The 22,216-nt window shown below is 48.2% G+C and overlaps 1 protein-coding gene across 1 annotated transcript in view; it reads right to left on the bottom strand.

Moving 5' to 3' along the window:
* Positions 1-22,216, bottom strand: part of LOC120882949 (mitochondrial intermediate peptidase) — a 79,417-nt gene that overhangs the window by 32,127 nt on the left and 25,074 nt on the right. The window contains exons 10-16 of the mRNA XM_040266784.1: positions 21,612-21,664; positions 21,029-21,182; positions 19,774-19,851; positions 18,156-18,360; positions 16,924-17,033; positions 6,286-6,360; positions 3,363-3,482 (exon numbers count right to left, since the gene is read on the bottom strand). Of these exons, the coding sequence (XP_040122718.1) occupies positions 3,363-3,482; positions 6,286-6,360; positions 16,924-17,033; positions 18,156-18,360; positions 19,774-19,851; positions 21,029-21,182; positions 21,612-21,664 (795 nt within the window). The remainder of the gene's footprint in view (positions 1-3,362; positions 3,483-6,285; positions 6,361-16,923; positions 17,034-18,155; positions 18,361-19,773; positions 19,852-21,028; positions 21,183-21,611; positions 21,665-22,216) is intronic.

Raw genomic sequence — 22,216 nt, 5'->3', positions numbered from 1 at the left:
TGTATTCTGCTGAGTGACCCGTTTACCAACTGCACGGCTGCTGATCAGTTTAAATGAGAGAGCATTCCTAAGACTTTGGTGCGCCCCTCCTTGCACCGGGGTAAGACTATCTGAATTTGGGGCTCACTCTTCACTTCTCTTTATAGTTCTACTGGTCTCAGCACATGGGACCTGAGACCGCACTTTCTCTGAGGTCCATAAAGGAGCTGAGCCTCTGGATCACTTTCAAAGACATCATACCACAGTCAACGCCAGGCACCGTCCTCACAGACGAGGCCACACTGCAGTCAACAAACCGGGCACCATCCTCACAGATAATGTCACACCGTGGTCAACACCGGGCACCGTCCTCACAGATGAGGCCACACCCCAGTCAACACCAGACAGTGGTGAACACCAAGAAGCACAGAGAACATCTGTGGTTCATATGTGCCTGACGGGTGAGAGTGAGCCGGCTCTGGACTCCTCCGCTCCTCACCTCCATCAACCCCAAGGTCACTCTAGGGGGCACAGCACAGCACATGTCCGGCCTCTTGCACATTCACAGCACTTTAAAAAATATTTATTTTCCAAATGGTACATTTTATGTCATCTGTTTTTTAAAACCACAATAACAATTTAGAAAGCAAAAAAATCTTTTTCCAGTTACAATGCTGAAAACCTCTGTGCCAACCTGTAGCTCCTTACCTGTTTTCACCTGGTTCTTGAACAGAAGACTCAGGCCCCCATGCAGTGGACACAGTCTCCCGTGCTGTACGCACGATACCAGAGTCCAAACAGGAACAAAAAGGAGCGCTCAGATAGACTCTCTCTCCCAGATTTAAGCCTCCGCTCCTCACATCTGGGTCTTTAACCCACTTTACTTTAGTGTGCAGAAGGGGACAGATCCAGGTTTCATCTCTTCCCAGTGGACGATCTATCAGGACGGCACCGCTGAAACTGAGCAGTCCCTTCTCGGCCCTCACAGCTGCAAGGCTGTCGGCTGATGATTAGGAGGCCGTAAATGCACCAAGCCTGCCTGCAGCACTGGGCTTGGCTCCACCATTCTGTGCCCCCTGTACCCCCACAGCATTGTTACCCAGTCCTAAATCCTCCAGCTTCCTGGGTAGTGGTCCCGACTGGACAAGCCCACCCTTCTGCTGTTCTTGAGCCACCAGCTTCAATCACAGTCAGCCCATGAGGGTCAAGCCAACAAGTGAGGATATAATATTAAGTGTATAGATTGGAGAAAAATCGGCATTTTTACATCAGATCTTTCCTTCTGTAAATATGGGTCAGTCCTTCATTTACTTAGGATACTGAAATTAAACACAACATAGTTTTTGAACAAGGTACTTTGGGGGCATCCCTGGTGGGCTCGGTTGATCAAGAGTACGCCTGCCAGTGCAGGAGACGCAGGTTGATGCTGGATCCGGGAAGATTCTACATGCCACGCAGCAGCTGAGCCCATGCACCACAACGACTGAGCCTACGCTCTAGAGCCCGGGAGCCACAACTACCGAGCCCACGCGCCCTAGAGCCCGTGTTCACAAGCCACTGCAGTGAGAAGCCTGTGCACTGCAACCAGAGAAGAGCCCATAGCAACAAAGACCCAGCACCCCTCCCAAAAAAAACTGGGCACAGTCCTCTCAGAGGAGGTGATCTTTCCTTCTGTAAATATCAAAGAAATATTTTTTAAAAATTTAAAAATCAAAACTAGACAGACCAGTTTTGATAGGTACCTTCTACTTTTTCTTGCTGTAATACCACATTTACAGTTTTCTGGTTTGTTGCTGGTAAACAGAGATGGGTTCAATTTTTATATATTACTTATTCAAAAAAGGTGCTAACTTTTGTTATCCAAGTACACAACAGTACACAGCACTGGAACAATAAATTTTATATATGTATGTACTCCAGTGTTCTTGCCTGGAGAATCTCAGGGATGGCGGAGCCTGGTGAGCTGCCGTCTATGGGGTCGCACAGAGTCGGACACGACTGAAGCGACTTAGCAGCAGCAGCACACACATACAATGAAACAATAAATTATACATATGTGTGTACACACATATATGGTAGTGTGACCAGCACTGTGTACCTCAAACACGTCATGAAGCTTCTAAGACAATCAAATACACACACAGACACTGTTCTGTGACCAGCACTGTGTGCCTCGGACATGTCATGAAGCTTCTAAGCCAATCAAATGCTGCAGATGGGAGTCTCATGAAGACGAAACCTCCGGTGACTCTGCTTGTCTGGTAAAGATGAGCACCCCCCACCCCCCCAGGTTGAGCGTGAGGACCTGATGATCTAGTGGATGGTCACAGTTTCCTGACTAACGCAAACTCTCAGCGCAACACATGCTGGCACCCAACCCTGCAACAAAAGAAACCACATTTATTTGGTGTTTTCCAGTTTATAGAGCACTTTCCAATGAGCTCTCTCTCTGAGAAGGCAAAGCTGGACCTTCTGGTGGTCACCACATCACCTGGACAGGGCTGCCTGCCTGAGAACAAGACAACTCCAGAGAAAAGAAATGAGACATGAAAGGAGGAGAAACCTAAAACCACCGTGTAGGAACTCACTCAACTCGGCTAGCTGGCAACCAGGCCGACTGACCCCTGCACCTTGCAGTCATGGGACTCGACTTCTGCTGAAGCCACTAAGAGTCGGGTTCCCACTGCTTGCCGTGAGGCCCAGACTAGTACGAACACGCCAGTTTCATGCCAGAGCCCTGGGCACTCTTCCCCTACCCCAGCTTCCTAAGGAACCCAGGAGATGAGAACACACGGCTGCTGGGCTGGGTCTGCACCCCAGAAGCATCGCTCACCCCTACATGCTCTCAGACAAGACAGGTCACGTGCATGAGCCTCAGGTGCGCCCCCAAAGGTGGGGAAGCCATCCCATTCACGAGGCTGCTGAAGAGTCAGGAGCTGTGGGCCAAGCAGCTGGCCGGTATCTGGCACCCAGTCCTCAGTGAACAGGAGCGACGTGCCTGCTCTCCACGCTACAGAGCACGAGCCACGCCCCTCCAACTCCTGCCACCAGTGTGGATTCTCTCTGCAGTGACAATGGTTGGGGAGCAAGCATTGCCGTCATCTTATACCAGTAGTTTTCTCATCATAGAAAAATAACGGGAAAAAAAAAACCACAGACAAACTCCAGTGGCCTTTTTCACCCCCACCTTCCCAGGAGGAACGCTGCTGGCAGGAGGACAATGAGCACATGTCAAGGATAGCTGGGGGCCGGAAGCGACCAGGCATTCCCAGCACCCGACCTGCAGGAAGCCTCCACACCAAGCAGAGCCGTTCAGGTTCACAGTCCCCCACTTGATACCTGTGCCCGCCCAATGGCACACACAAGGCACATGCCAGACTCACAGTGTTGGGGACGTAGGGCAAGCCATAGAAGCGCTCCTGCGTGTCCCTGAGGATGTCTGTGGTCGAGCTCCGGAGCGGGTGCTTCCCATGGTAGATCTGGTCCAGGGCGGCATAGAAGACCTGAGGGGTGCAGGCGCTGTTCAGTCTGGGCACTGCGCGCATCCACCACGTGGCAGCCAAGCTGTGAGGGGCGCTCAGCACAACAGCCAGGGGCCACAGTGGGGCACGCGCTCATCAGTGTCACGGGGTATTCTCCATGTCATACCACATCAGTGATGAAAAGGAATGCTCTCAACTTCCTCATGATTAAGAATATCAAAAAATCCTGAATGCTATCTATAAGGTACTTTTTGTGTAGTATAGCAAATTAAATTTGTGACTGCAAAACTCTACATAGTTTTGGAAACATATTTATAGTTGGAAACATGAAAAATTCTCTTTGGCTTCTTCCTGGAATCCTGATATAATTAAGTGAGAGAAATGACAGGGTGAGGACCTATTTTGGTGACGAGAGGTGACAGGGCAGGGCAGGGCGGGTAAGGGAGGAAGAAGCGGCTGCCACAAAGGATGGAAGAGCAGCTGCAGGAGTGTCTGGGGTCAGGACCAGGCCGACCCCACCCCGGGGTCCGGGCACACAGGACGCAGCTGCCGGCGGGGCCCCCCTGGCTTAAGGAGGTGACCAGTAGGGAAGGCTCGCTTCCCGCCAGGAGAGGACAGAGGCCACTGAAACCCGATAGGAGAACAAAGCCAAACTGCTGCTTGTTTACCAAGTTCTGAAAACTGAATTTTGTACAAAAAAATCTAAAGTGCTTTTTCTCCACAACATTTAACTTGAATATTAAATACTGATGGAAGTTTACCTGAAGCAAACAAGTAGAAAATGTTTTATTTTCAAAGGAAAAAAATCCTGTCATGCAATTATGCTTCTGCTATGTATCTTTCTGATTCAAAATTGGAATCTGCAGAGAATGTGCAGCTGTTGACCTAAAAGCAGTGAGGATCAGTCTGGATAAAAGAAAAAAGTTAAATGACCTCTAACTTCTGGCTTCATCTAGATATAGAATTATGGCTCTAAATTATAAAGTCAAGTTTAAACCTTCCCTGGAAAAACACAGACATTTCTTAAAGATAAATATTGCTTTGCTCTAACTGGCAACTTAAATATATACTAAATACAGCTCTTTTAATTCCATCTTCTATGAAGAGTAACAATGCACAGGAAGACTCAGAGCGGCCCACATTACTGATCCACATCCATATTCCAACAGAATAAACCATTAGAAATTGAGATTCTTAAATTCTAACTTCGACTGCAGTGGGTTTTTCTGGCCCAATCTATAAACAAATTGAAACTCAAAAGTTTTGTTTCTTCAATTATGCCTTTCACAAATGAAAGACATAAGCATGGAATGACATTTTTTAAAAACTATAAAAACAGCAAAATAAATTAAGTGTGCATATGTTTCATACTCATTTGCTGATGAAGCAAACAAGGCCGAGCTATGAGCACACCAGGGGACCCCGTGTGCCTGGGACCAAGAACCTCAGAGCCCCCCAGAAACAGGGGCTGTTGATAAAGCAATGCACAGAAAGAAAAGCACAACGTAAAAAGCACTGTAAGCTACTCGCTTAGTGCCCCGAGACAGTTCACATCCTCCTCCCTGCGCTGTCCTGCTGCTCAGGGTCGGCGGGGGCCTGTCCCCGCTGCTCAGGGAAAGACAGGGGACAGAAAAGCAGCGGGAGGCCCTCAGGGCAGGGCCTTCCTCCCCTCCTCCTCCGACAGCCCTCAGCACCCCTCCTCTTCTTCTCTCTTCTTGTTCTTTCTGGAGGATGGGAGATTGCACAAAATATTGGTTTTCTCTTTTAAAAAGAAAATCACTAGAACAAGTGTTGCAAAGGAGGCCAAGACACTGCCTTTTAAAAGGTTGGATGCCCATGACAGACACATGTAAATCAGAAGACTGTTGTCAAGTAATGTTAATCTTTCAAATAATTTAGAAATCTTTTTCCAAATAGATATGATACAAATAGACACTGAATAATGTAAATCCATGGTTTCGTCTATAGCAACAGCATCTTCACTGAAATGTATATTTTAAGGTCTAAAAAAAACAGAGTTCCTTCATTACTTTCTAGGGACGGGATTTGACACAACTATAAAGCAATTCATAGTGACGACACTTTTAAGTAGGTACTGGATCATTATAAAGTGAATATTGCCTGAGATGAAAGAAGGGCGTTTTGGTTGTGTTCACATAACTCTCAAGATCTGATGAAGAGGGAGAATTCTATAAACAATCTCAAAAATTACAAACACCCAAGGCATCTGGGATCACGCAGACCTGACATCCAGACGATTTACAGAGTATCTCTAGTCTTTATGTGGAAACTTGCAACACTGGCTTCAAATTTTATAAAAAAAACTAACAGCTCTTACTGTTGAAACTTCTCATCTAAAAATACACATTTTTAAGAAAAACACGAAGTGAGGGAATTTATGGCAGTCCAGTAGGGCTCTGCACTTTCAGAGCCACGGGCTTGGGTTCAGTTCCTAGTCAGGGAACCTAGATCCCGCAAGCTGCATGGTATAGCCAACAAAAATCAATAAATCACAGTAAAAAGAGATAGAGTGAACAAAGAGATCTAACTTGGTTTGCTGAAATGCACCATTCAGAAGTCATGTAACTTTTCCATGCTTTGATTTTCCACTGAAATTGGGAAATAACCTTATTTGACTACCACTTCCTAAGGACGGTTGGAGGACCAAATGAGTCAAGGTCAATCAAGTTCTTTGAACTCAGATGAAAGATCTTTTGGAAGCATAATTATTATAATAAATGGGTAGCACTGGCAAGAATTTCAAGTTGTACGTTTATTCTGAATAATGACCCTGGAAAACTTCAGAACAAAGGCACACACCCACCTGAAGCTGCATGTCCGCTGCGGCACAGACCTTTTTAGATTCACAAAGACGAGACACCATATTTCTGGGCAGTGACTGAAAAAACAAAAGAATATATGCAGATGAGTAAATTGCGTAATAAGTCATTATACTATGAACTTTTGAGGCAGGAAAGTTAAAAATAACATCAAATTTAAAAAAAAACAACTTCATTATGGCTTAAAAATAACAACTTTGAAATATTTTTGTGGACAAGATAAAGGATGAATACACTCCAGTGAATTTCAAAAAATCGTAATTGTCAAATAGACATTTGTACATGAAAATATAGGATTGTAGGGAAATAAGACATTGGCACTGATCTTTAAAAATCTAGTTAAAACCTTAGGAAAAGTTACTGCCTTTTCTGTTCCTGTGTTAGCAATGAAAGCCCACTCAAGCGCTCCGTTGACCTTTAAGAGCATATGGAGAAGACTCTTGAGAGTCCCTTGGACTGCAAGGAGATCCAACCAGTCCATGCTAAAGGAAATCAGTCCTGAATATTCACTGGAAGGACTGATGCTGACGCTGAAGCTCCAGTACTTTGGCCACCTGATGCGAAGAACTGACTCATTTGAAAAAACCCTGATGCTGGGAAAGACTGACGGCAGGAGGAGAAGGGGACGACAGAGGATGAGATGGTTGGATGGCATCACCGACTCAATGGACATGGTTTGGGTGGACTCCAGGAGTTGATGATGGACAGGGAGGCCTGGCGTGCTGCAGTCCATGGGGTTGCAAAGAGTCAGACACGACTGAGTGACTGAACTGACTGACTGACTGACAACAGGAATCTAAGATGACAGAGCCAAGGGATAGATAAGTCCAGGCCTGTGGAGCTTGCCAGTACTGGAGCTGAACTGACAGCCCAACAAACAACCACAATAATGAACTGCGTCTTTTTTTATTTTCCAACCTGCAAGAACTGCAGGGCCTGGAAACTCAGTATAATTAACGTCCCTACACAATTTAGGGCATCCTCTTGAGGCCTAGTTAGGCCTAATTGTAGAACATTGCATATTCTCTTAGAAATAAACAAGTAATAGTTGAGGAAGTAGTTTGGTCAACTAGTCTACTTTAAAATCACCAATACTGGTGCTTATTGAAGACAGCTGCCATTTTATACAACTCTATTTATAATCTAAATTAAATTAAAAGCCCTTCTAAAGAGAAACAAATTATGTAAGAGACTTGTGGCAGGTGACTCTGCACTGTGGCTGTAGAGAAGAACCACCCATGAGTGGTAATGACACGGTAGCGGCTTGCATTGGGAAGCTCCAGTCCCTTGACCCTTCCTTTATATCACCTGGAAGGGACTGCTGCTGTACTTGGGTTTCTCCAGATTCACAAAGCTTTAATGGCCTTATTTTCATGTTAAAAAAACAGTCCGTGAGGAAGGACGGCATTTTCTCAAACAATGGAAACTCCTGTGGGCAAGCAAGGCTTCCAGCCTGAGGGACAGAAAGTGTGTCTGTGGGGCAGGGGTGGTGGCAGGGGTGGAGTCCCAGCAGACCACCCCTGTGCACGGACCAGAAACAGCTGGAGCCAAGCGCAGGGCTCACGGCCCCCATGTGGAGCAGCCTGAAGGGACACAGGGCAGAATGGGACCTGCGACACAAACAGGCAAGAGGCGGAGGAGAGGGCTGGGGTTAGGGCAACCCTCATTTGTTTCACTAATTCCATATGAATCCCTGCACAATTATCTTTGTCCTTTGTTATTTAAAAATAATCTTGCTGAGATCCGGAAGAACTGAGATCCGGCTTTGGGTGAAGACGACAGTGTCAATGCAGCCTGCTGGCAGTCAGCGCCAAGGCTGGGGTGTTCACCGAGACCCCAGGGCCCACAGGGGCCGAGTTCCGTTCAGGTAACAGCTTCCCCCAAATGCCTGGCTCAGACGTACGTTCTGGACCCCAGGGTGACCGCAGCGCACTCAGCCATCTCAGAAGAGTGATGGGTCGCTTCTTGGAAACACACCCATACCCGGGTCAGAACCTGTATTTTAACCAGATCGCAGGTATTTCATGCATATTGCAGTGTGAGATGCCCTGACTCAGAAAACAATCATCATGATGATCTGACAAACCAAGGTGAAGGTGAGCAAAATGGAACCGTCTGGACCTTACGAGCTGAACTACCATGGGAAGGCAGAGCCTGGGGTGAGGCAGGGGCGGCCGCGCTGGAGCCGGTGTCTTCCATGGCTGCGTGTTTGTTTCTGACGGCAGGCACGGCTCTGGGTGTCCTGCTTTCTCACTTGTAAGATGAGGATTAAAAAAAAAAGAAAACCACTGCAAAAAATGACTAAAGATTCAGTGAGTGAAAAGCGAAAGTGAAAGTCGCTCAGTTGTGTCCAACTCTCTGAGACCTCATGGACTAGTCCATGGGATTCTCCAGGCCAGAATACTGAAGCGGGTAGCCTTTCCCTTCTCCAGGGGATCTTCCCAACCCAGGGATCGAACCCAGGTCTCTCTCATTGCAGGCGGATTCTTTACCAAATGAGCTATCAGGGAAGCCCAACGATTCAGTGAGGTAACAGCTATTCAACTGATGAAAAGTGTAGACTAACTGGAAGAAACTCACTCTCTCCAGGCAGCTCGGGTGTCTTCTAAACACTGCCAAAGGGGACCAGACAGGCGGGCCTGGCGGCCTCAGGGGGATGGCCCCCTCTTCCCTGTCCAGTGTCCAGGCCTGGACGACAGCATCCCAGCTGCAGAGAGCCTGCGGGCCCTGGCAAGGGAAGAGGCCGCTCACTTGCACTCTGGGAATGAACAAAGCTGCACCATCTGTGCCCGCACACAGGAACAGAAATACGAAAATAATACTAGATTTCCCATTACATTCAGAAAGCACATTTTGGGGTAAGATTCTGAAATATTGTCAGAAGTGCAAGCGTGCTGGCAGACTCGGACTGACTTGTGTCCTCTGGATGGTCCCCTGTGAGCCTGCCTTGTAAGCACGAAGCCTCATAAAGCTGCCAGGTATCTTCGCTCACTCGACAGCTCACCCGGTCCATCACATTACAAGTTCTGGCATCAAATTCTTACAGAGCCAAGTCATTGCAATTAAGTATCTGGCTTATTTATGAGCATTTAGAAAACATATTATGATAGAAGCTGCATAATATTCAAAGTGAAGACATCCCCTGCACAAACTCTTGTTTTCCTACCACTGACAACCCCTGGGAACACGCTGGGTCTAAAAAGGCAAGCGTGTTGAGGTGCAGGCACTCCCAATAGCAACAGGCCTTCAGGCGGCCGGCCGGACACCGAGGGCACTGCCCAGAGTCAGCAGCCTCCACACGCAGCCGGGTCCCAGCTCCGCACCCAGACCTTGGCATACGTTTATGGCCGGGAAACAAGCCAATGCAGCGTCTCAAGCTGCCCGCTTTGCTACACTGCCGGGGCCCAAAGAGACCAAGCCTCAGCTCCAAACCCAGAGCAAAGGGCATCACCTCTTACTTGAATTCACTAGTGTTTTCTGACAAACTGAGATGATACACGAGGAGAGGACCTTTAGAAATGCTTACACAGTACCAGCAACAGCACAGAGAAACACCCACTGCAGCCACGTGGCTCTCACAAAGTCTGTGAGTCAACATGAAACACTGCGATGTGCAAGAGTCTAGCTTCCATTTTTTCTAAAAAAAATTCCAATTATACCTTGTTTTCAGTTTGCATATATTACTAAATTTGACTAGAATTTCTGATGTGAGTAGGGAGCTATTAGTTTTTAGTTTCTGTTTTTTTATATAAAAGAGCAGACAAGTCTCAGATGAGCGCTGACTGACCTAGGCCACCTGTGCAGGGTGGTGGGGCTGGGGTCAGACCCGTCCCTGCCCTCCGGTTCAATGGTCTTGTCTAGACATACCTGAGAAGCATTAAAGCTGAAAAGAAGAAACGTTTCAAAACAACTTAACTTGCCAAAAGGAATCCAGTTCTGACTGCTCTATAATTTTTACCTTCAGTCCATGTTCACTTCTCCTGGGAGGATGACAGGAGAAGATTTATTGCAAGGCGGTGTGACTCCCTGGAAACAGATCTGAGGCACTTTTAGCCTCGGGCTGACTCACAAACGAAGGCAATGGGCTCAGGCTCGTGGTGCCGCAACAAACGATAGGCCACAAGGACAGCACCGACCTGCACTCTGCATAACGCAGCACAAGGGCCCGGCACCTGTGAAACACGCTGTGCAAGAAGCGCAAGCCGTGTCCTATGGCATGGGGAGACTTTCAGCTAGGGAAAATGGGACCAAGAAAAGACCACAATGTCAGCATCCTGGCAGAGTATTACTGGGTGACCTCTGACAAATTCCTTAACCTCAGTTTCTACAAAGCATGGATAAACTATGTGCCACCTACCGCACCCATTGCTGGACAAATTAAATAAGAAAAAAACCCCACCAAATCATGTTAATTTCTATTATTTACTGCTTGATAAATAGAGAAAGATAACTAGAGCAAGAAACGTTTCAGTGCAGCTAACAGACGAAATTATGGAAAAAGTGTAGCTTCTCTTGAATTGACAACATCTCTGGTGATCAGTAATATGGCTGGGGGTTACAAAGCCACCAGAAAAGAAAGACGACAGTCTAAGACAAGAAGCGGTATGAAGATCAAGAGGCCAACACCTGAGGAAGAAAGGAATGGCTCAACTCTATGCATCCAACAAAACATTCCCAAACAGAGCAAAAGTCAATGAAATTACTTGTAGGGCACTGACATTACTCTGTGTACCACAACGCTGGACACACGTCATTATACATTTGTCCAGACCCACAGAACAGACACCATGGACTCGGGGAGACAGTGACATGTCTGGGTAAGTTCATCCCGCCTCTCCACACCCCTTACCCCATGCGGATGCTGACCACAATGGGGAGGCTGTGCGTGAGTGGGGACAGGGGTGGCAAGTCTGTACACTTTCCCCTCAATTTTGCCGTGAACCTAAAATTGCTTTAAACAAAGTTTCAACAGTTAAAAATAAAAGAGACAAAACTAAGAGGAAAAATGATATAACCTGCATCCTAGTGGAAGCCTTCCTTCCATCTCTCAGTCTTTTTTGCTAGGTCATAAAAGCTGTCAAAAATTTAAACAGCACAACTGAGAGGATAACTTAACAGAAGGGCATGAAACCCCAAGCTCAACAATTAGAAAACATGCAGTGTCCTCAAGCATAAACAAAACATTTCAGAAACTGATGACACACTGGGCCATAAAGTAAGCATCAATAAGAGGCAAAAATCAATACCAGTTGCACTAATCAGATATCAATAATAAAAAGACTGGGCTTCCCAGGTAGCTCAGTGGTGAAGAACTTGCCTGCCAATGCAGGAGACACAAAGATGTGGGTTTGATCCCTGGGTCGGGAAGATCCCCTGGAGAAGGAAATGCCAGCCTACTCCAGTATTCCTGCCTGGAGAATCCCATAGACACAGGAGCCTGGTGGGTTGCAGTCCGTGGGGTCACAAAGAGTCGGAAAAAACTGAGCACAGACACAGCAACAACAAAAAAATCTCTGCAAGGATTTAAAAAATTTAAACTACACTTTGAAACAACCCAAAGAGGAAATTACAGTGGAAATAAGCAACATTAGAAATATTTTGTATGAAAATCATGGCATGCAGCTAAAACACTGCATCACATAGCTAAAACTTACAGCATTAAAGTGTAAATGCATGTCAGATAAAATTGAAACCTAGTCAGCTAGGTGTCCACCTTAAGAAACTGGGGGAGGAAGAGAGAGAAAAATCATAAAAACAGAAACAGTAACTGAAACAGACAAGACAGGAGCATAAACAAGGCGACCGTGAGCTCTCGGTAAAGACTCCTGACACTAACAATGACGCCAACCTTCTGCAAGAATAACAGAGAAGAAAACGAGAGGAGAGTATTAGGAATGCGGCAGACAGAAGTGCAGGACCTGGAGCATCAAACAGGCTGTAAATAACTTTATCCCAATAAACTCGAAACTTGGGTTGACAGATACATTTCTAGAAAATTACAAGTTAGCAAAGTTTACCTCAGAATTAAAGAAGGCCAAAGAGTCCTGTGACTATGAAGGAAATCAGTCATTTAAGAAATCTTCCCACAGAGAAAATGACAGACCCTGAATGGTTTTATAGATGAATTCTGACCAAGTTTCATGAAACAGATTATTACTATTTCATAAAAGTGCCCGTAAGGAGGAGGAGCTCAGCAGCCCATCTTATGAAACGGGATCTACTTAATGCCCACACCACGAGAGTGAGAGGACCCAGAAAACCACAAGCCAATCCCTTACCAGCCCAGACGCAAAAGAGCCTCCAGACACAAAATACGAGCAAACCAAAGCCAGTGCTGTGTTACAAGAAACAAGTAACAGTAAGTTAGGACCAGCGTCATCCAGTCCTGGCATGTGTGTTACAATAAATAAGTTAGGACCAATGTCGCCCATGACATAACTAGATAAACAGAAAAGAACCACCCAATTACCTCAAATGATGCAGAAAAATGCAATAACTGTTGGGCTTCCCTCGTGGCTCGGTGGTAGAGAACCCGCCTGCCAAGGCAGGAGATGCGGATTCGAGCCCTGATCCGAGAAGATCCCGGCATGCCACGGAGCAAATAAGCCTGTGGGCCACAACTACTGAGCCTGTGCTCCAGAGCCCGGGAACCGCAACTCCTGAGCCCACGCGCCTGGAGCCCGTGCTCCACAGCAAGAGAAGCCACCACAGTGAGAAGCCCGGCACCGCAACTAGAGAAGAGCGGAGCCCCCCTCGCCATGACCAGAGAAAAGCCCGCACAGCAACGGAAGCCCAGCACAGCCAAAAGTAAGCACTCACTCACCTCCAGCCCCAGCACACCTTTCCAATCTTTGGATTACACAACGCCTCCCCAACCTGCTGCTTCTTTCCTTAAAGAAGGGGAAATGACGAACAAGGAATTGACAGACAACCAGATCACTTCCCCTTCAGGAGCCTCACGAGCAAAGACTGTGAACAGAGTCTAAAGAGAGAACGAGAGGAGTCCACCAGTCCGCACACAGGGGCGGGAGCAGGGCTGGCTATGACTCTGACCCCTATCTCATAGATTAACTGAGATCACTCTCCTCCCTCCCTTTAGAAACCCTCACGGCTGAGCAGACTCTCCGGAGGGGGTTCTGGGACAGGAGTCCGCCTTCCCCCAGGCTGCCGCCTCCTGATTAAAGCAACCTTCCATTCCCACCAGCATTTGTCTCTGAGCGGCAAGCAGCCGAACCAACTGCAGCCAAAAGTTGGAAGCAACACAGATGTCCATCAGCAGAAGAGAAAAGCTGAACATCTTGGTGTGGTCCATCCACACAAAGATGGCAACCCAGCCTTAAAAAGGAAAGCCGTTCTGACACAGGCCACTGCTAGGATGAACCTTGCAGACACTGTGCTAAATGAGGTAAACTACAACAGACAAATGCTGCATGATCCACTTCGGTGAGGTCCCCAGAAGAGTCGGACTCATGCAGACAGAGCAGATTGGCAGCTGACAGGGCTGGGGAAGGGATGAGAGACTCAGTATCTGATGCACAGAGCCCTAGCTCTGCAGGATGGATAGTGTCAGGCAGGGGTGGTGGTTGGTAGTGAGAGGGGAGCATGGTGCCTGGGTGCACTGACCCCAGAACATCGCCGACGTGCAGTTAATCTGGCGTGTTTTACCTCCTGTGCATTTTGCCAGGATGGAAAGGAGCTGTGTATGGAGATGTCTAAGGGAGGACAGAGCCGTGCTTCCAGACAAGCAGGCCATTCACAGATAACCTTGCACTCGATGGCAGCACCTGGAAGGGGTCAGGCTGCAGGCCACAGCCCACAAGCACAGAGAGGAAAGACACACCCCAGCTCCTCCAATACCACGGGCCCTGCAACACAGCCTACGGGCACCGAGACTGAAGGAGCTTCCCCCAGATCGCTGAGCTGCATTGGGTTCATCACGTCTAAAAACCTGGACCCTTTCATATGAGCTGCCACCACATCTGTATTTCTGTGCTATTGGTTTTAAGATTAATTCGCAACAAGCCCTGCTGCAGCCCTGACACTGTCAAGACAGTCTGAACCTTGAATGAGCACCCCTGGGTTAGCTTCCTCCGGCAGCTGTGAGGCGCCTGCAGACCTGAGAAGCATACTTCTAATTCCTTGACCGCAGGAACCTGCTGGCTCTGGGACGCTGAGTTCAGATAAAAGACTGGTAGGGGTTAATAAGTCACGGAGACGTTACCCCAACTCTGGGAGCCTCTGGATGCACCAGGCGGCCAGTGGGGAGACCAGCAGGGCAGGAAATGAAGCATAAAGATGCCCCCACAAGTGCTCTTCCGGGCCTTCATGTTATTTATCTACAGAGGCCTGGATCTGGGGGGATGAACTCTTGCCCTTGGGCGAGAACTGCCCTCAGGATGAAAACATCCAGGCACTTGGCGTTTAATCAGCGACGGGAAGAGCAAGCCCCCCGTGCACCTGTGCCCCATGCCTCTGGCAGGCTCTCCCGTCTCCATGGAATCACAGGATGGTTTCCTGCCATGGAAGCTATGTCTGTGACCCCTCAGCCTGCTGGGTGTCCCTCCTGAGTCTGAGCCTGGAATTAATCCAGAGCAGCTTGCTGCTTTCCTCCGGTCTCATCTCTGAAGAGGAGTTGTGGACTTCATACTCTTTTCTTGAAGCGATCTTGTTCAAACACGGTTCTTCTGACTAAAGAAGAATTCAGGATTAAAATAGGAACTTTTCAGAGATGGTACACCACCCTCTAAGCAGGGATTCTAGCCTTTCTTTGTTTTCTTGACTGCTCTGGAAAGGGACAATAGTAATTGCAAAATCAGTATCTGTGGTGAATTTCAGCCTTACTCTGAAGGGTCCATGCTGCTCAGCTGCAGTCACCCTTCGTGCATGTGTCCAGGCCTCTTACAAGCCTAAGCTCCTCAGACACCTCCTTTCCTGCTGCCCTTGATTTCTTAGACACCTCTGCACGGCTCTCAGGAGCCACCTCTAGTCTCCCCACCCTTCACTGGCCACCCCCACACCACTGTCCTTCAGTGTCCACCGATTCGGGCTTCGAGGAGGAGCACAGTCAGGTCTCCTCCCCATTCCCAGCCCCATTGTGGAGCCAGGGTGGACGCGCTGCCATGCGAGGGGCTACATGTGTCTGTGTTCTTGGCTGAGTTTACATAATCCCCAGTGCAACTCTTTGCAGGCTGACAAACAGGTAGCTGACTGGATTACTAATCCTTCTATTTCGTCCTTTTAACAGACTCAAATAGATTATAATAGAGAGTAACTCAGAGCAGCTCTGCAGAACTCAGCCATTACCCTACACTGATAATAACAGACACAATCAAGTCCAAAGAATAGAAACGGCCAACTCATATCACGCATCCAGAGATATAACTGGAAAGAGAAGTCACAAAGGTGGCTTGGACCCTTTACTGATTCTGCCCAGTCCTTCAATTTATTTTGTGTTTGGCACAATTCTAAATGCTGAGGATTCTAAAAATAAAGACCTATAATAAATTTTAAATGAAAAAAAAAACAAAACAACATTAGGATTTGAGAGGCTCTCCTGTGAGCACAGATGCTTAGTTTTGCTATGTAAAGATTTCCTACCTGGGTCTTACATCTGTTTGTCAAACAACTGAGTTCCAAATCCAATGGACTTATTATCTTTTTTCCTAATTCATTTCATTGCTTTAACTGTATTGCCTATTATATAATATGTAAAGTGCAACAGATATATTTTTTAAAGTTAAATAAATAAATAAATAGATGCTGAGGATTCAAAGATGAACGCGACTGTACCCGCGTACTGAGGGCACACGCCACCTAATGAAACAGCACGCCATCAAAGCCCTGAGAGGACACGGGCAGGCGGACAGGAAACGCTATGCAGACAGTCAGCTCAGCGCTAACTCACCGCAGAGCACGGCTCCCTCAGCCCTCCTCTACAGAAGTAAAATCTCTAACACGACGAGGCGCCACTTAAACCTGTCCCTGGTAGCTCGGTGGGAAGCAATCCACCTGCCAACGCAGGAGATGCAGGAAAGGCAAGTTCAGTCCCCGGGTCGGGAAGCCCCCCTGGAGAAGGAAACGGCACCCCACTCCAGCACTCTTGCCTGGAGAACCCCATGGACAGAGGAGTCAGGTGGGCCACAGTCCAGGGGCGTCGCCAGAGGTGGACACGACTGAGCGACTAGACGACAACAACTCAAACTTAAGGGATTTTCAGGCTTGGCCTCATACAGACGCTAACTAAACGTACCAGGGAAATAGGCCATCATGGTTTATGATTCAGACCGAGAAACAAATGTTCAGAAGCAGAAAGGGCCGGAAGAGCAGAAGTTCTGCGAGGTAGTACTGAGGCTCCATGGACGGCCTGACCCTCTGGAGACAGGACGCAGCGCCTTCCGAGGGGGATGGTGTGTGGACCAGACACAACACTGCGGGTGCACGGCAAGGGCAGCTGCCTGTCCGCTTCACGGCACAACAGCAACAAATGAAGGGAGCGAGTCAGGAAGCAGGAGGAGGAGTCTGGTTTGCATCAGATTCTGAAGAGGCAGCAAGCATTCAGTGCCGGCCGGCGGGTCCCAGGAGCCGCCCTACCAAGCCCAAGGACATGCACGTGTCAGCCCTACCTGGCCGGTCTGATAGTGTCGGGCAAACTGGTGAACCACCCGGTAATCATTGGCAAAATACTCCATCAGGATAGACGGGACCTCGGCGAAGTCCGTGGGGCACCTGGTCCCTGGAAGGGGCGAGAGGAGAGGTTGGCAGGCATCGTGGCAGCATGTCAGTGTCACCACAAGCACTCATTTACATTTTATTTGTACTTCTGATGAACTACGATAGTCTTTAATTCATTAAATCAATATTTTACTTCTATAAAATTATTGCACATATTTGCAGGTAAGTTTGTGCTCATCTCATACATTTTCCCATGTATCAGAAGCAAAACAAAATATTTGCACAGCTGGGTAAAGCACTTGTAAAGCAACGGCTCACACCCTCTACAAACAAAACTGTCTTCAGCTCCGCCGGGCTACAGCTGACACACAAGTTACAACATTCTTACAATGAAGGCATTCTAACTTAATGCACTGGATTCCATCACCAAAAGCCAGTATCCTTCATTCCTTTTAAAAGTATTTTATCTACTATTTCTGGAACAAAGTCAACCCTCAATATAGAAAGGCAACATTTCACACTCAAAATTACTTAAAGTAACAAATCCTATAAGAACCTGTTGGTGGCACTTTATGATTCTGTCCAGACCATCTGCAGTCTTTTCAAAATATCTCCTCCTCCCCCAAATACTGTGTGTAAAGTTAGCTGCTGAATACTAAAAACCACACCTGCCCAGGCGGTGCAGGGCTGACCTGTCTGATGGCAAGCTTAGAGAGGATGATGAGAGGGGCTAACATCAGCAGGAAAACCATGGCTTTATGCAGGGGATGCAGAAGAGAGACAGTAAGGGCCTGGCCATAACTTTCAACATGCCCTGAAGTTTTCTGACTGGTTTTGGATACAAAGAGGCCATGTACATTCACTTGTTCACTTGCTAAGCCTGTGCTTGAGCTGAGAAGGCATGCTTGTTCACACACACAGCCACTGACGTAAATTCCACATAAAACACAGCAGAATGTAAAATGGTACAAACAGGCACTCAGACAGCCTTGGTGAGAACTGTCGTCATGGACGGAAAAAATGTATGAGGGTTGGGTCGAATCACAGGTGGAAGGACATGACGAAGCCACCTAATCAATGACCACAGATTTTCTAAACAAAAGGCTTTTTTCCAACTAAGATAGAAAGCATGTATTTAAAGAACTGCAATAAACGAAGTCCTACTGAGCGAGCTCCTGCTCACCAGTGACGTGCTGGTATCGAGTCCGTCCCAGCATCGAGTGCATGGCGTGTCCCATCTCATGGAAAAGGTTCTCCATCATCCCAGGAGTCAATAGTGTGGGCAGGTTTCTTGAAGAATGGGGCAGGTTCAGCATAAGGACCACCATGGGGAGCTGGTAGTCCCCGTCTTCCTTTAAACGACCTCCTCGTATGGTGAAGTGGCAATCCTTTAAGAAAACGAGACCAGTGAAGAAATGATCTGAAGCAAAAAGGTAAGCAAGTCTTAATGAATACAAAGTTCTATCAAAATGAGTGAGTACAAATGTTACCTTAATTCTGTTCTTTTATTTATACTTTTTTCCCAACACTTTCTCCTTTGCTGAAATGTTACTTTCTTAAAAACACCAATAATACTCTGAGCTCATGTTGACAAAGTCATTCATTCACTCCAAAGATGTGCTGAGCTGACGTTCCAGGAGCTGAAGACACGGTCACCACTGAGCTCAGACGCTCGAGATGCTCAGGGCAGGGAGAAAGGTAGCCACGGGGGGAGGGATGCTGGTGTTAGTGAGACCCTTTTGTGGCCGGCGATGAGACAGGCCACACACCCCACCGTCTCCATTGCCTGAAGTGATGAGCTCTCAACTGTCACAAAGCACGGAACCCGAGTCACTTTCTCAATCCACATACAAAAGTTGATCATTTCTTCTCACATAAGCCTATAAGGCAGGTATTCATTTCTCAGATGAGAAAACAAACCGAGTCTTGGAAATACTAAGTCGTGAGTCCAGGGACACACAGCTAGGGCCGCGGCACCTCAAACCTGAACCCAGGTCACGAACCTGGACTCTCCAGCCTTCCAAGCACAGTGAAGGAACACAGAATGCAGCGGCCAATGGCCCTGACTCTGGTCCCGCCGTGCAGACCTGCCAGCCATGTCTCCTGAGAACTGGTTACCTCCACCAGCCTCTCTTCCACCATGGCAAACGCCAGAGCATTAACTAGCGTCTGTTATAACCACTGTGGAAGCTGTGGATCACTATTAAATACAAGGTACCATTACTTCTGTTTTAACATTATAATCTGAATTCTTGACAGTTCCAATCCAACTGCCCAAAACTGCTGAAGCTGACTGATCTGGAAACCTGGCCTGCAGTTTCACACAAGGAGCGAACTGGCGGTTGACAAGGTTCTTCAGAGACACACCTTGTGCAGTGTTAGGGCAGGCCCATGCCACGTAAGGACAGCTCCAATCCCCGCACCTCTAACTGTGTGACTCTAGGCAAGTAACCTCAGCTCTCTGGCCTCAGTGTCCTCATCTCATCAGGACTGAGTTCAAAGCCATGCATGAGAAGGGCTCAGGGCGCTGGAAGGCACACAGACAGGCTCCTAAAACAGCACTCATCACTACAATCATTGCTACCACGACCCAGATGAAAACAGCAGATACACATTGCTGTAACTACCTCGTAACTTCTGCCGTCTTTAAATTCTATCCAATTTCAAACATAAATACATTTAGTCACCACTGTTAATGTCTTTTAAATATTAGTAACTAAAAAAATGAGAGCTAAAGTTAACATTAATACACGCTAACTACCGTTCACTCTAGAGAGACTGGTTTGTAAATAAAGCATCACCTGGTGTGGTTTGTCTGCTCGCTGAAAAAAGTCACAGTAAATGTACCCCAGCAGTCCTTCTGATTCATGAACCACGGCCTAGGAAAAAAAGGTTGATTTACTGGTGAATGAAGCCATCAGAACTTCCAAAAGTAGGAACACATTCAAACACCAGAACCTGCACATAAAACACCAACAGCCACCCATGCAGACATTTTATGATTTTCTGCTTCCACGGTCACCTCAAGGTGGGCCCACCATGCCTTCAGCCTCTTCTGCTGTGTCTCTGGGGTGACTGGCGACCTCTGATGGGAGAGGAACCCTCCCAACAAGCCCTGAGTCCTGACCACAGTCCCCGTGCCATGGCGCTTCCCTGGGCCTGAGCCAGCCCAGGACAGCAGCACAGCGACCTCGCCCGCAGCCCAGGAGGTGAGGACGACCGCACATCAGCCACGGCGGCGTGGGCTTCGGCTGAAGAGCAGGGAGCGACGCCGCCTCCTGGGTCAGCCCCGCGAGGCACAGCTCGAGGAGGGTGGGTCTCCATCCACCTCTGCATAAGCAGGGCCTCTACGGGACAGAACCTCAACTATTTGCGACTCCAGCAAGCCTCCATGAAGAATCCACTTGGTGCCAGGAACTGCTCAAGGCATTGGGGAAAGCTGCCCAGTGAAGGGAGCTCCCTCCTGAACGGGCCCCTCCATCACCTGCACTGGGTCCTGGCACTCTCCTGTTACACTTTCTCCCTTCGTGGCATCACTGCAGGTTATCCATCTGTGTGACGCACAGCAGACTGCTGCTGTTTAGTAACTAAGCTTAATCTACAATCACCAAACACAGCCAGGCAACAAGGAGACAGTCCACACTTCTTAGAAAACGGTGATGAGGGTATGGTGCGCTAAGCCAGAGCACTAAGCCTGAGGGCCGCAAACCCTCAAACCCCACCAGGAAAAGCAACACCGGCAGCTCACACGAAGTGGGCCCCGATGGGAGGGCCCCGGGCTCGGAGTGACCATCCAGGACTCAATCCAGCACACGGGCCCCAGCCCAGCCACCGGTGCACACGTGGGCTCAACCTTCTAACCAACTCCTCAGAAAAGTATTTTCGCAGAGAAAGAACTCTGCTGCTACATGTCTACCCTACTCTCTTGCAACAGCGGATTCTAGAGAACAGTGTTCTTTCACAGTGTCCTGAACCAGAGCAGCAGCCTGGATTAAAGCGCTGTGGACAGGGTACCAGGCCCCGCAGACGGGAGCGTGCTCTGCCCCGGGCACTCACCAGTTTGCGGACGTCCTCACTCCACACCTCGCCCTTCGCGGGCTGCTCCCCGTACAGCGAGACCCCCAGCAGCCTGTTGAACAGGAGGCTCAGGCCCTCCATGCAGGCGCCCAGGGAGAAGAACGGGCAGTAGAGACTGGGCTCGATGTTGAACCTGCCGAGGAGAAGCAGCCACGTTTCTGTGTGCTTCAGCTTCTAGAGGGGAGTGCAGCTCACTCTTCATTTGTAAACCAGGAGTCAAGGAAGGACTGAATCATGAAGTGGGTCTCTACTCTGGAGGGGTTTTCAGGCCTGTTTTTCTTCAGAAGAGCAGCAGCCTGATTACTACAGTAGTGAGGGAGACACCAGGGGTAGAGGCAGGTGGGGAGACGCTCATGGGGTCTACAGAGGGAAACCACACAAGCCCAGGGACAGGCTACGGGGGACAGGCCCAAGAGTGCAGCTTCCGGACCGGGGAGTGGCCGCCGGGCAGGCGCTGGCCGCGTGGGCGCCAAGTGAAAGCACAGCTGCCCAGTTAGTGGGCAGATGCTCCAGACACATCAATCCTGCCTTCTCACACGGGAGCACTTCTTCAGACACACACCTCTCAGCCCGAATCAGTCCGCTGTAGTACGGGGGATCCCAGGGCATCAATTCCTACAGCAGAGAAGCTCACCGTTAGGAAAGCTGGGATGATTTCACAGTTTTCATCAATAATGCAGCCAGTTTATAAAATATAAACTGTATTTACTGTATGTTACTGTAACAGGAAAGTTATCTAAAAACCCTAGGAACTCATCATCTGGCAAGAGTTTCATTCCTTACTCTCTACTCTGCTGTTCCTGTAATCAATGAGCTGAGAGGCAGAAATCAGCTATACTTGCAGAATTGGGGGGAAAGGCAGACAAATGTCATTCTAAAATGTCAACTACTAGAAGTCGACATTAATAGATGAAATTAGCCACGTTGAAATCTACCCCAGATGTGACCCATATGTTAATCCACAAGACAGTGCAGGTGGGTTGGGGAACTAAAGGCACGACTAGGGCCCTTTCTGGACCTTAGGAAGCTTAGGGTGGATCCCAGGAATGAAAGCAGCATTTCAGACTGAGCCGAGGCAGATTACCCCTGAACTTGGCAAAGCAAACATGTCATAAAGAAGCACTTGAACAATTGTTCCTGACGCCGGCTGCAGAGCGGTGATAGAGC

The sequence above is a fragment of the Oryx dammah genome, unplaced genomic scaffold (genome assembly GCF_014754425.2).
Source record: "Oryx dammah isolate SB20612 unplaced genomic scaffold, SCBI_Odam_1.1 HiC_scaffold_24, whole genome shotgun sequence".
NCBI classification, from domain to species: domain Eukaryota; kingdom Metazoa; phylum Chordata; class Mammalia; order Artiodactyla; family Bovidae; genus Oryx; species Oryx dammah.
The sequence above is the reverse complement of the archived record's forward strand: the minus strand, read 5'-3'. Positions and strand labels throughout refer to the sequence as shown.